Source organism: Tauraco erythrolophus, chromosome 10 (assembly GCF_009769465.1).
Source record: "Tauraco erythrolophus isolate bTauEry1 chromosome 10, bTauEry1.pri, whole genome shotgun sequence".
In the NCBI taxonomy this organism is placed as follows: domain Eukaryota; kingdom Metazoa; phylum Chordata; class Aves; order Musophagiformes; family Musophagidae; genus Tauraco; species Tauraco erythrolophus.
In genome coordinates, this window is record NC_141474.1 from 12,011,643 (window position 1) to 12,025,241 (window position 13,599).

The window sequence follows — 13,599 nt, forward strand, 5'->3', positions numbered from 1 at the left end:
CATATTCTTTGGATTTGAAGCTTGGATTAAGAAGCGTTGCATTGCTCCTATGAAAGCAAAAAGATTAGATCCATTTGAGCAGCTAGCCTGAAGTGCTTTTTTTGCTGTTTATGAATCAGAACAGCGCTTGTTTTTCTATACCTCTGCAAAGGCATCCCAACAATTTATGTTCTTTCAGTGTGCTGTACCACTCATCCTGGCTGGAGGCAGCTGAAGCAAGGATGTGGATAACATTAGCGCAGATGTTTTTCCATTTCTTTTATCTATTTTTTTTATTTCTGCCTTCTGCATTTCCTTCAGCATTTTTTTGATTGTTGTCAGTCTGAGAGTGGATAGCTTGTGGGCGTGACTGCATTCTTACTCACTTCTCACTTTAACTTGCCACAGATAAAAAATTACATTACTCTGTGACAGTGTTTTATTGTATTCTTGATCAAACTGCTTTGATTTGCATTTTGATGGATTATGATATCCAACTGATCATAGTGCAGGCTGTTAATTTCAGTCTTTTTTGATTTAAATTAGGAATTAAATTATCTCTAATTCTGCCTGGTTGTAGACAGTCAGATTCTTTGATAGCATGTTTATGTTGCAAACTTCCCTCTCCTCCAGCTGCCCAGACATAAAACAATCAAAGCCTTGCCCTGAGTAGGCAGAGGCATCTGTTACCAGTGACCAAGTGTTTGGGCTGAGGTGGGTGAATAGAGAATTCACATCCCTCCTGAGAAATGAAAGCTCCATGGGCTGCGGCTGCCGGGCAGGGAGCAGGAGGGACCTGCTGAGAGCAGAAGGAAGCCTTGCTGAGGCAACTCAACCTGAGGTCATGCTCTCCCATGTAAGAGTCATTTTGAAGAGTTTAGGCTCAGCTGCACTGCCACCAATCCTTTGAAATCAGGATTCCTCTTTTTATTTGCGCAAAGCTACCTACTGCTGATTGGAGTTTGGATGCTGTTACACTGCGTTTCTGCTCCGACAGGCTGGGCCTGCACCGAACAACTTTGTGAGCTCCCTGTGCACGCTGTCAAAGCTGGAAGCCTCTTTAATTCGCGAGCCCAGCTAACACGGGCAGAGGTCTGAAAAGCAAGCTGCTGTTGCAACTTCGTCCATCTTTGGGAGTGGAACCAAATGCTGTTCCCAGATGTCCTTGAACAACATTTGTGCCTCTAATTATGTAGTTAAGTCACACCTATCTCATCCCATCATCTGCTGGGTGACGGCACAGGTGTTATGAATGGTGGAGCTTGATCCTTCTTATTTTCTGAGGGCCATGTTTTTCTTTTTTGTTTTTGGCTGGTTGCAATGCAAAGTGGTGAGCTGTCCTGTGGCATGTTTTGCAGTCCTGTGCTCATGATCCAAAGTTAATACCACTGTCTGCTCTGGAAAATGCCTGGAATAGCAAACATATCACCTGTTTAAAAAAATAAAGAAGTGAAGCAGCATCTTAAGCTTACTGAAACATGCAAATCACTTGCATGTTTTTAAAATAAATTCCCAGAACTTCTGTATGAATTCTTTCAAAAATTATTAAAAGCATTTATGGGATTATTCTGAGCTCAGTAAGCAGTTAAGTATCAAGATTTTAACAGAGGAGATGTGCAAACCAGGGATAGTTGTGGGCCATCTCGAATAGTCCTGCTAAGTTTTTGGCTATTAGAAGGCTTTCTCACCCTGGACTGTGTTTTTTTTTCCCCCTCATAAATTACCCATCAGTAGTACCTCAAAAGTGTTTTCTGTTTTTTTGTTTTGTTTTCTTCTGTGGGTGTTTTTCTTTTTTTTTTTAATGAACACTTTAATAGAGGAGAAGAACAGTTTATGTATCCTTTTAAATGATTTTTTTTTTTTTGAGAAAGTAAGTTTTCAGAAATCCAAGGGAAATAATAGCTTTTGAGATGCAAATGTGGAGGATATTGTGAACTCTGGTGTTTGCATTTGGAATGTTTGGAGTTTGTCACCTTTAGTAACTTAAAATCACTTGTATTTTTTTTTTTATTTGAAGTTGTCTGAATGCATGTTGGAAGCTATCATTTTTTTTCCCCAATATTATATTTAAAGTGCAAATAAAATTCAAGTCAGTTAATGCAAAATACTTTAGGGGAGAACAGAGGGGAAAACAGTGCTATACCATGATATCATTTCTAAAAACAGCTGTGAGAGCATCTTTGCTAATGCCTGACAGCTTGCTGCTTTCACCTCTTCTGAGCATTTAGCTGTGTTCTTAGTGAATGGATAAAAGACTGAAAATAAACCAGAATGTAACATTCTGCCATTTTTACACGCCAGGCTGCTACAGCTGTGTCTTGTATACCACAGGTGCTCTGGTAATGGCATCTCAGGTGCGCTGCGAGAGAAAATCGGTAAGAGCAGCCTCACGGGCCGCCCTTCCGGAGCTGCCAGGGAGGGCTACAGGGCTGCGCCCTGTGCTCGCCCCTCAAGCGAGGCCGCTTGCGGCTGCCCCAGGAGGCGCGGGGACAGGTACCCACCGCGCGGACACCGTGGCAGCGGGCAGGCTGCGGGGGGCGGGCTTGGTGCCGCCTCCTGGGGCGGGGGCGGGGCGGGCCGGCGGCGGTGGCGGCGGCGGGGTGCAGCCGGAGCGGCGGCGGCCGCAGCAGCATCGCGGCGCGGTGGCAGGGATGGAGCCGTGGAAGCAGTGCGGGCAGTGGCTCATCAGCTGCAAGGTGCTGCCGCCCAACCACCGGGTGACCTGGGACACGGCCCAGGTCTTCGACCTGGCGCAGACGCTGCGCGACGGCGTCCTGCTGTGCCAGCTGCTCAACAACCTGCGCAGCCACTCCATCAACCTCAAGGAGATCAACCTGCGCCCGCAGATGTCCCAGGTGCGACCGCGGAGCCGCTGCCCGCGCGCGTGTGTCCGCGCCGCTCCGCGCTCGCCGCGCCTGAGGTCTCCGCGTGCTTTGTCTGCGGCGCGGAGCGGGGGCCGCGGGACGGGGGAAGCTGGATGCGGCCGCGGCCGCTGCCTGTCTGCAGCCGGCAGCCTCCGCGCCCGGCGCAGGTCGCCCCGCCGCCGCGGAGGGCGGGCCCGCTCCTGCCGGGCGGCGAGCGTGACCCGCGGGCTCCGCGCGTCCCCGCGTGCCGGGCGGTGGGAGAGGGCGCGAGCGGAGCGCGGGGCTGGCGGCGCGCGGAACCTGCCGGAGCGCTCGTTCCGCGCCGCGCGGGGCGGTTTGGGCGGGAGCCTGCCCGAGCCTCGCGCCGGGAGCCCCGCGGGCCCGTCACGTCGGGGCGGCCGCGCTGAGCAGAAGTTCCCGGCAGCAGCCCCGGAGCCCGGGCATTTAACGCTTCTGCGTACGTTGGTGCTTAATGCGAGCAGTTTACGGTAGGCATTGACCTCTTGCTCTGTTTTTTCTGGATTTACCTAGATCCGTGAGGAGGAGGGAGTGCGGGAAGCGAGGACGGGGGGAAGGAGCCGGGACGGCGGGGCTGGGGCTGGGAGGGCGGATGGCGCGGCTGAGGGAGCGGAGCACGGGCCGGGTCCGGAGCGGAGCGGGGCGGCCTGCGGGAGGTGGGCAGTGCGGGAGAGAAGCGGTGGGGATGGCACTGGTCTGCTGGCCCGTGCGTCTGTGTGCGACCCCTGAAGCGGAGTGTTTTAAGAGTGATTAGTGATGAGAAAGCGTGTTCTTTATAGCTGGTGCCCTATGTTCTAGTATCCTTTTTTTCTTAAGACCCTTTTATATTTAGCCTCCTAAATGGTTATTTTCGTTAGATAACAATGAAGGTTAATTCCAGATTCATCCCCTTTTACGTGCCCTTTCTAGTCGGGACTGCTGCTCTGTTGCTGTGCCTTGTGAAGCTGGTTTCGGATATCGAGATAAGGTTACATTAATAATTCAATGAGAAGAGGCTCTCTACGAGCACGACTTCCTGTCGCTGCTCCGCGCACACCTATGCCGCTGCGCAGAGGGCGGCAGACAAGCAGATGGTGCCTGAAAGGAAACTGAACTTCTGAGCCTTTCGTGTGTTTTAAAACATCGAGAAACCGATACAGTGTTACGAGTCTGCTTTAGGTTTACAGAAATAAAAATTGCCGCTCGTGTTCAGGACGCTGGCAAAAAGCAGCAGTAGCCAATTACACTTTGGGAGGAGTGTTCTTTGTCCATGTTTACTTACAAAGCCAGTTATTTTCTTTAATTCCTTTTTTAGCAGCTATGCTTTACTACCAAGGGGGCGTTTTCTGTAAGCCTACAGTGGAAAAAGGGAAAAAAGTACCAGGGATATTTCAGCTAGTCAGAATAGTACTAGATGTGAATGGTACAAAGACTATCCCGAGTACTTGAGAGCTCAAGTGCCTACTTGAATTGTGTATGTGGAGGCAGTACTTTATCTGTGTGACGGAGAGAGGCAGAAGGTGGGCTCCTCCAAATGGAAGAAATCCAGAGAAGTTCTCTCCTTGCACCATTCAAACTGTGAGAGTTTCATGACTTGCTAAACTGTACTGGAGTCCTGGTTTATTTTCATTATAGTTAGCTTGATTGCTTCCAAACTTTCAGTTTAGCTTGCAGAACTATAAATACTTTGCATATGAACTGTTGGAAATGTTTTCTTCCCCTGCTTATAATGGATAAAAACTATAGAATTAGATTCTCATTTTTTTTTAACGAACTGGAAAGGTGTCCTCATGATATTACACAGTATCTTCTGGATAGATAACTCATTGAATCAACTTCGATTAGAGATTAATGTTGCTTGTCTGGACCAATATTACATAGTTTTATTTTTGATGAATTAAAATCATCGTGGTCTCCTTCTGTCTACTAAAAATAAGTAGCAAAATGCTCTGCTGCCTTCTTTCTTAGAGTAGGTTTGGGAATAAAGATTAATATTTATTTCTCTAAGTGTATTTGAACTGTGGATTATAATTATAGATCTTGGATTATTTATGATGCATGTTTTGAACTTGAGCTTTGTATACGTATAATGTAGCTCCTGGAATTGTTTGACAGTTACAACAATTGCCTCCTTGTTGTGTGTCTGCTGTATGCCTGAAGAACCTGCGCTCCATGGTGCTGCAGACCACTCTCTCCAGTGGTGCATTTCTGCCCTCCACTGATTTCACCCTTGAAATAAGGGAAACGGTTGCTGGATCAAAACCTATAGTGGATAACTTCACACAGCATTGAATTTACTGGAAATATTACCTGTGTTTTCTGCAAGATCAAAATTTGACCATCTTAGTGAGGTTCCGTGAGGTTTAATGAAAAGCCTCTTGGAGAAAATACTTTCTGCTGGAAATGATCACTCAGTGAAAATTTCAGGAATTGTTATTAAAAATATAGTAGGTTGAAATTCTGAAGTTGCTTGTAGTTTGTTACTAAGACTGTAAAGATTGCTTAGCAGTAACTTATGCTCAGAGGCTTGAAGATTATTAATTTGGCGAGATCTACTTGGAGTCTGCAGATTTGAGCCCTAAATAGTGCGTTGTGTTAGAAAAATACTAGTCAGTAGACTAATACAGTCACTGCATTGTAGGATCTCGGAGTCTCGTAGAAACACTAGCTAACTCTCCTTTTCCTTGTGGGTAGTGATTTATAGGCATCAAAGGCATGGGATGCCAGAGCAGAGTTGGCATTAGGATGGAAATCGTCTTGGCCGCTGGCTGCGGGCTGGCTGGCTGCGCGGTCTGCCTTGAACGTGCTGCTGTGTCTGTACTGCTCAGCTGCACCGTGTGATGCTCATGTGGCCCTTGTCTGTCATCTTCTAGAATCGAGCTGAAGCTCCTGTACTCCCTGATCTGACGTTCTTTTCTGCTGCAAAATCTTAGAATGGCTCAGGGGATTCTTACCGCATAGTTTTTGAGCAATAAAAACAGAATGAGAAGGGTGCGTGAAGGCTTCACGAACGGGCCTCGTGGAAGGCAGACTATGATTTTAGCCTTATCTCTTACTGCAGTTGACGTTTGTCAGGCCTTTCTCTATGAACCAAGTTTTCATGTCTTGGAGGCTAGTTATAAACGTAGCATTGTCAAAGAACAGGGAAGTGAGAGATGGTGCCTCAGGCAGGCCTGGGAGTAGATGTCAGGCTTCTGACGTGAGAGTCAAGTCTCTTCCATTTCATTGCATGTTTGCTTTTTCAGAATGAATTGTGACAGATCAGACATCAGTGGCGCTCATCAGCTTTGCTCAGGAGACCCTGGGTAACCCCTTAAAAGCTACATCAAAAGTGTAGATTGTGAGTGATGCTGCTGCTTCAGATGCTGCTTTTTGGTGGAGCCTCGTTCAGTCGAACAGGAGCACTGTTGCTTTGCTCTGTAACCACCCAACGGCTGCTGGCTCTTGGGGCAAGAATAGAAACTGAGAGTGGCGATGCTCAGCATTGCAACACAAACATGTGCTTGACCAAGTGGCAGCAGATATGTTCTCTTTTATGGGCTGGCTAGCACGGGGAACAGCATGCCTTTGTCCTACCACCAGCCACGCACCTTGTGTCGCAGCTGTTCTTGTGGGTGGGCTGTTTTATGCATTTGAAATCCGTGGATTCAGCCCCTCTACCTTTTCGGAGATAACAATGCCTGTGTAAGAGAAATATCTCAGTGGTTTTAGATTACAAAACACTGGGTTTAGAAGCTATCTGCATGCTGACTGTTTTCATTTGTGTTTCTGTATGTTTATGAAAATATTTATATTTGGTTAGTGGAAGTTGTCCTTTGAAAAACAGAAGCTGATTCAGTCAGTTGTGCTTTCCAGAGAGTAAGCCTCAGATGTGAAAGTATAAACCTCACTTTATATAAAGGACGAGCAGTGTTGTCACTTTGCCAGTGGGTCTTCCACCTCTGGGTTGCCAGCTGAATGCTGCCTGGCCCCTGTCTGAGAAGCTGACGTGTCTCAGTGCTAAGTCTCCTGTGAAAAATTACACATGGGCTTTGTATGAGATTGGAAACTCTCAGGTTCAGGGACAGTCACATCCAGGTTTTTTTCACTGTGACTGAACAGGAGAGTGTTGGCTCTTTTGTCCAGGCTCAAAAACACTTGACTACTTGAACTCTCCTGAGCTAGCAACGTTAGTTGTTATTTTCTACCAGTGCATGTGCCATCGGGAAAGGAAATATGGAAGATGGATCAAATAGTGTCTTTTGGCCTTTAACTGTAGGAGAGACTGCCTGATTCAGACTTGAGAGTTGGTGTTGAGAAAGTGGTTTTATGGTAGGCACCATGTGAAGAAGTGCTAAACCTTGCAGCTACTGGAATGGAGCTGGAAGAGAGAAGGCGCTAAGTGAATTGCAAAGATGTGGCGGGTGTGCTAGTGCATTGCAGCGTTTCCTCAGAAGTGTAGCATTGGTGCCTGGTGAAAGTGAGATGGAGGACGGAGCGCTGCAGCTCAGCATCTGCATCTTCCAGGGGAGCCGTTCGCTTTGGCAATTCACTTTCCGCAGATGCCGCCTCTTGGCTAACGTGGGCTGGTGAAAGTAATAAAAATAGAAGTGATCCGTAACAGAGTACCAATCCTAATGTTTAATCGTAATCATACAATAACTTAGATAATTTATTCACCAGAAATATAAAACCTAAACCAACGGATTACGATGGATTTGCAGAAGATGTCATCTGTTTAATGCTTATCTTTTATCTTTAATAGTTCACAAAGTAGTTTTGAAATGGTTTTTGCAAGGCATTTAGTTAACTTGTGAGAGATTGCTAAACAGGAAAACTGCACTTAATGCAATACTGGCATGGGAGTTTACTAAAGGGGATGTTGACATAGATTAAATATTAAAAATAACTATTTCCTATTATTCTAATAAAAACAACCAAAATATCCCTCACTTTGTATCAAAAGTTCAAATGTTTTCTAATTATAGGGAGTTACTTTTTTCATGTGACTATGTAGTCCAAAGGAAGTTCATTATCTTTGTCATCCACATTATATTTTGGTGTGGCAACTGATCTTTTGAGCAGGAGTTTTTCTTGGTTGCAGTGGTATCAGGTAGCCTCAGGATGTGGGTGTGCCGAGACATACCTCTCCATTTCCTCTGATCCTACCCTTGCCTTGGAGCTTCCCCATCCCCCAGGAACGATAACTGTGCTCTCCTGCCCCTCACTGCGTGAGCGTGCATCCCACCTCTGCAGGCTTCCCACAGGTGGGTATGCTCCCCCTGCTTTCCTCCAGGCGTGCCTCCCCACAGCCATGCCACTTGATTTTGTTGTGTTTATTTTTTTCTTTCCAACTTTTAGCCTAGGGGGTCAAACTTTGTGTGCCATGTGGCTCTGCGAAGGAGGAAATGGGAATTGTCTCTTGACTCCACGTGTTATCTGAAGGAGAAGGAGAGTGGATGTGTTGGCCTCTGTGCATGAGGACGTGATTTAGGACTGGAATCTTAGGAGGGATCAGACGAGCTAAATGAGGAAATGAAACGAGTGGTGCTTGTCGCCCTTCCCAGGAGTCATGGGATATCAGTAATCCATTTTCCCGTGGCAGAGAGATCTTTGAGAGAACTGGTGTGCAAATTAACTCATTCTGTGTTTGCTTGTTATGTTAGGTGCTAGGTTATTAAGTTAAGAAAGTACCACAAAGATACATTTAGATTAATATGTTTTTTCTGAAACTGCAAAACCTTTTGAGCTTGAACAAGAGTTTGGTAACTGGTTCAATTTTTATAAGCATGTAGTAGGAAGAGACGTGTTAAAGAAAAAAATCCTCATCTTTTTGGATTATTTAAAACTGACTGTGTATATTCAATGTAATTGATGTAATTGTTTTAAAAATATTTTTCGAACTTTGCAGGTTTTTTCAATTGGTTCGCTTACTTGCTGATACTTTGGTCCACTGAACGCCTTTATTGCATTTAACTTTATTGCCATGATTCATCTAAATGAAAGCTTTGTTGGCCATAAGATATATCCATAAGATGTATTATCGATAGAAGATATATTATCCATATGTGTGTTATGTATATATATGCATATCTTATACATATTGGACTTGGTAAAATATTTTGAACAAATATTTGTTCAAAGCAAAACCTTAATATGACCTTTCTGCTTTGTGCTAAGAAAAGCAACTGACAAAAAAGTAGTGACCCAGTTTTTCTAGGTAATTCTTCTTACCTTAAGAAGATGGAGGAAAATAATATTTGAAAACTGATGTAATAATTTTTTAAAATTGATTCACATTGATTCTTTTTGGTTGGGAGGAGAAAGACTATGGTTGTACTGTATTGTAAAACTTATTTTACAAGCTATATTTATCACATATAAATGTGAGTGCTGTGTGTGCCAGCAGTGGATAATTTAAATTGATGCCTGTGTATTGTATGCTGCTGTGTTGTGTGGGAGAAGCTGTTGTTTTTCTAAGCCTTATCTGACAAAGGTGGGAGACCTGTGATAGAGGCAAGCTGAAGAACTGCTTCTGAAAAGAAACGAATAAATCAATAGAGCTGAAGGGGAGAGAGAAGGAGGAAACTATCAAAAGAAACAAATATGACCTAGAAAAAATGGTCAGGAAAAGCTGAGAAGCTGGATTGAAGGGGATGTCAGCAAGCAAGATAGTTACAGACTTTGAGAGAGGACAGGAAAAATTCTGTAAGATTTATTCCAAGATAAATAGAAAAAACCAATCTTGGATAAGCTGTGTTATTCTTTAATGATAACGGCATTATCATTTAATGATAATGTCCCAGTCTCAGTTGTATCGTACTGCTTTAGGACTGTAAGGTCCAGGAGGTTTATGTACCAGGCTGCAGCACTGCCCATCGGGATGAGGTAGCACACTACCTTGGTACAATTTGTGCACTGGTGAGATGGAGGATCGTGGATTTCTTGCCCATGTTGCTTTCCCCCTCTCCTTTGAAGGTCAAAAGAGTTCATTAAATTGTAGGTGTAAAAGATGGAAATACAGAGAGTAAAGAGGGAAAGGGCTGCAAGGTGAGAGGCAAGGCAGCTGCTGGTGGGCAAGGGGTGAGGGGGAGGACACCACAGGGACTGTGGCGGTATGTCTGTCGTGGCCATGCCGGTGGGAACCTGACAGCTCCTGGCCCTGGCATAGCTGAGCCTGCGCTTGACTGGTGTGAGCGCTGGGGAGGAGGGTTAACTGGGAGCAGCAGCTGGCAGGCTGTTGAGAGGCATGGGCAGGAAGGACTTTCAGAACACAGTTAGATACTGGTAAAATAGAGGCAGGCAGGGAAAGAGACTGTTTTCTGCTGAAGTGATGCTGGCTCCCTCACCAGCAGCTGACCCAGATGGGAATAGGACAAGTGGCTGTGGCTGCGGAGGAAACGTGCTGGAGCGTACTCCCCTGTGTACGCTGTCCGTGTGCCAGCGAGAGGGGAGCTCGCGTCCAGACCTGAGTGCGTCACTGCCTGTCGCAGGCAGGGAGTCCTGGCTCGTGCCCTGCGTGGCGTGGGCATCTCCTGAGTACAGAGGAAGATGTATTGTTTTAGTAGGTCACTGACAGTTCTTTTACTTGGTATAGAGGTGTCCGTTTTTGAACTCGTTCCCCCAATACTAAAATTGTATCTGTAGTTCTTTAAAAACCAAACTAAACAAACAAAAATCAAAAACCTTGGATTTTTATTCTCCTTTCTATTGCTCCAAAACAATATTTCAGTACTTCCATGTTATTCTGTAATACTCCATAGCAATGTTTTGTCCTACCTTACACTGTGTTATTTCAGTATTTCAAAAATTCTGTTTCACAGAGAAGTGTGAATCGATGTGTACTTTGTCAAATTGGCTATTAACTGTTTTCCTGTATTTTACTCAGGTTCACCTGGAGCTACCTTTTCTTTCCTCTTATTCTGCTCTGACAAGCCAAGTTTAAGACTTCAGGCATTGTGAAATACCAGCTGTTTGCTAAGACTTGTGATATGTAAAATGCAATCTGAAGTGACATCTTTATAGTAAGGTTTTGAATTTTTATATTTAGGAGAAAGATGTTCTCTCAAAGCTCAGTGAATGCTATTGGCTCCAGTTCAACACATTGTCAAGTGAGAACCTATCTTTTAGAAAAATATCAGTCAATGACCCTTTCTTTCATCCTGTATTAAATGACAATAGTGAATGTCTTGGTAACATGAAACACTGAAGGATTATTAACAGGCTGTTTGATTCTTTGTATATTCAGAACATGAAACCTTAGTCACAAATTGTGTAATATAGTGGTATCACAGCAATTTGTATAAAAGCCACTCGTGCTATTTAAAACACTCTTACAGACCTACAGGTATGAACTAATGTAATTGGGAAAACTAAGTTAAGCTGTCTTGTATTGCAATCTAAAATATTTTGGGCCTGTAAACTGCCTTTACTTTCAATCAGTTTTTTTTTTACAGTTGGTTAGTAGAGATTCAATTAATCTTTTGATACCTATTTTTCACTAGTTTTATCCCTCTAGAAATCAATTGACAGTTTAAATGATATAGAGAGTATGGTATGATTGCTCTGCAGAAGCAAACAAAATGTGTATTTGACATTGTTTGACATCAAATATTTTCTGAAAAAATCCCAAAGCATAGAGCGTTTTTTAGGGCATATTTTAAACTAGTAAATCTTAGCAGGACAAGATGATTTATATTTTCAAAATCCTTAGATACGCCCTTTAATCCTTGATACCAAGATATTTACCTATTTGCTTCTGAGTTATAGAAGGGTATGTAGTGTATAATCTTTATTTAGGATACTGTTGCTTATTCCTACATTCACATTATTTCTACATGGAAAGAAGCCTTCTAGTCAACTGAAGCAGAATGATTAGAGCTTGGCCCTTGAAAATTTTCATTGTCAAAGCAGCCTCACTTCACTGCTGTGTAGGGAATTTGATGCTAAAATAATTAATGCATTATTTTGTCTGCCCACACTCTGATAGTATAATAATGACAGCATCATCATAGTCTGTGCAATTCATTGCTTCCATGTTGGCAGTCAGGATTTAAATTACACTTGCATGTTCCAGTGATTGACCTCAAATTCCCACCAGCAACTACTACTCCATGTAGCAGTGATGCCTTATATCAGCTGGAAAACGGCCATAGATGCGGTGCTTATGGACGTGGTTTAGTGGTGGACTTGGCAGTGTTAGGTTAAGGGTTGGACTTGATCTTCAAGGTCTCTTCCAACCTAAATGATTCTATGATGACCATGTTATTTTTTCCTTTGAATTCCTCAGGATCTATGAGTAAACATGTCTGATTCCAGTGCAGAGATGGTTAAAGGTAGATAGAGGAGGACCACACCTTCACTGCACTAATGTATCTGTCAGATTTTAGGTATCTCTGGATGGAGGTATGGTGATGATACAGTCCTGCCACGTGAACTGTAACTCAGAGTAAACACTCATTAATCCTACTTATCTCTGTAGTATTTAGATCAAGCTTTGAATTTCTTTTACCTGCAGAATAAGTAGAAAGTAGGAAACACCAGAGAAGGTTCAAACTCTTGCTATTGCCTGTAGCTCCTTTTACTATTGGAATAGGAAGACTGAGATGCTCTGAAGGGCCCTTGCAGGCTGCTGCCTTTGAGCTCATGGTCAGTTGATGTCTGGCTGGTTGAAAAGGGATTTCTGCCGAGCTTCACAAACCTAACTTGTATTTAGGCAGATATTTTGAAAACCTCTTCATGCTACTTTGTCACTCAAGTTTTGCTTTTCAGTGCAGTACCAGTTTTGGTAAATCGCACTAAGTTGCGTGAGGGAACATTTAAGTTTCACTTTCTCTTGGCGGTTTACCCTCCATGTGTGCACACAAAGCGATGCACAATATCAGGTCGTATTACATACTTCTCTGAATTGGCAATTGCTTATTTTTAAATATTGTTAAAAATTCCTGCTGAGCTTTGATTTCCCACCTTCCTTTCCTCATATTTTTTTGTGGATCTCGCTTAGATTTTGGGATGCTTGGTATGAAGTAATAGTTTTTGCGCCTTACCCCGAGGGCTCGGGCTCGTTTGGGATGTGAATGTGTCCTCGTAGGGCTCTTTGGTTCAGTGGAATTCCTAGAGAATTTTTAAAAGTGGAGAATATGTTAAAACCTTAAGTGGTCTTTAACAGGTGTGTAAATGTGCTGAAGTTTTTTGGAAGCTGGGAGTCCTAAATTGGGGTTCACCTGGGCTGTTTTGTTTTGAGTTCTGCCTATCCCTGCTGTGTCCCGAATTTCTTTTTATCCATCACAAAGAGGGCAGTGTGAATTTACCCACCACTGTGCCTGGACGTGAATCACTACAAGTAGTCATGAGAAAGTTTTTCAGGATCTGTGTTCGTTCAGTTTGCAGTTGTGGCTGGCAGCACTGAATGTGGTGATGCATCCTCTCTGTGGATTGTGCTGAGGCCACTGATTTCACTGTAAAGCATGCTGAAGAGATGACAATCTTTGTAAAAGCTGAGGTTTAACACCACATTTGTTCTTCTCAGCGATGCCTTTGAGTGATAGTGTTGGTTAGAAGGACTGTGCCTTAGAAAGTGCTTGTAGCTACCGTCTCTCTGCTGTTGCAGTCTTTATGAAGCGTTATGGAAATGACTCCAGTAATCCTATTGGAATGCCTCTACAGTTGTGTGAGAGTCCTATAGATTTCCCTTCCTGTGGAAGACCCTGGTAAATTGATTAGCTGAGATGAAAGCCTTTGCTAACTGGGACCCGTGCGATTTGCATGCGAATGCAGAGAT

General features: G+C 44.0%; 1 protein-coding gene across 1 annotated transcript in view; it reads left to right on the top strand.

Moving 5' to 3' along the window:
- Window positions 1-2,630: 2,630 nt before the first annotated feature.
- VAV3 (vav guanine nucleotide exchange factor 3) overlaps window positions 2,631-13,599 on the top strand; it is a 178,769-nt gene continuing 167,800 nt past the window's right edge. The window contains 1 exon segment of the mRNA XM_086617513.1: window positions 2,631-2,834. Coding sequence (XP_086473639.1) covers window positions 2,631-2,834 — 204 coding nt within the window.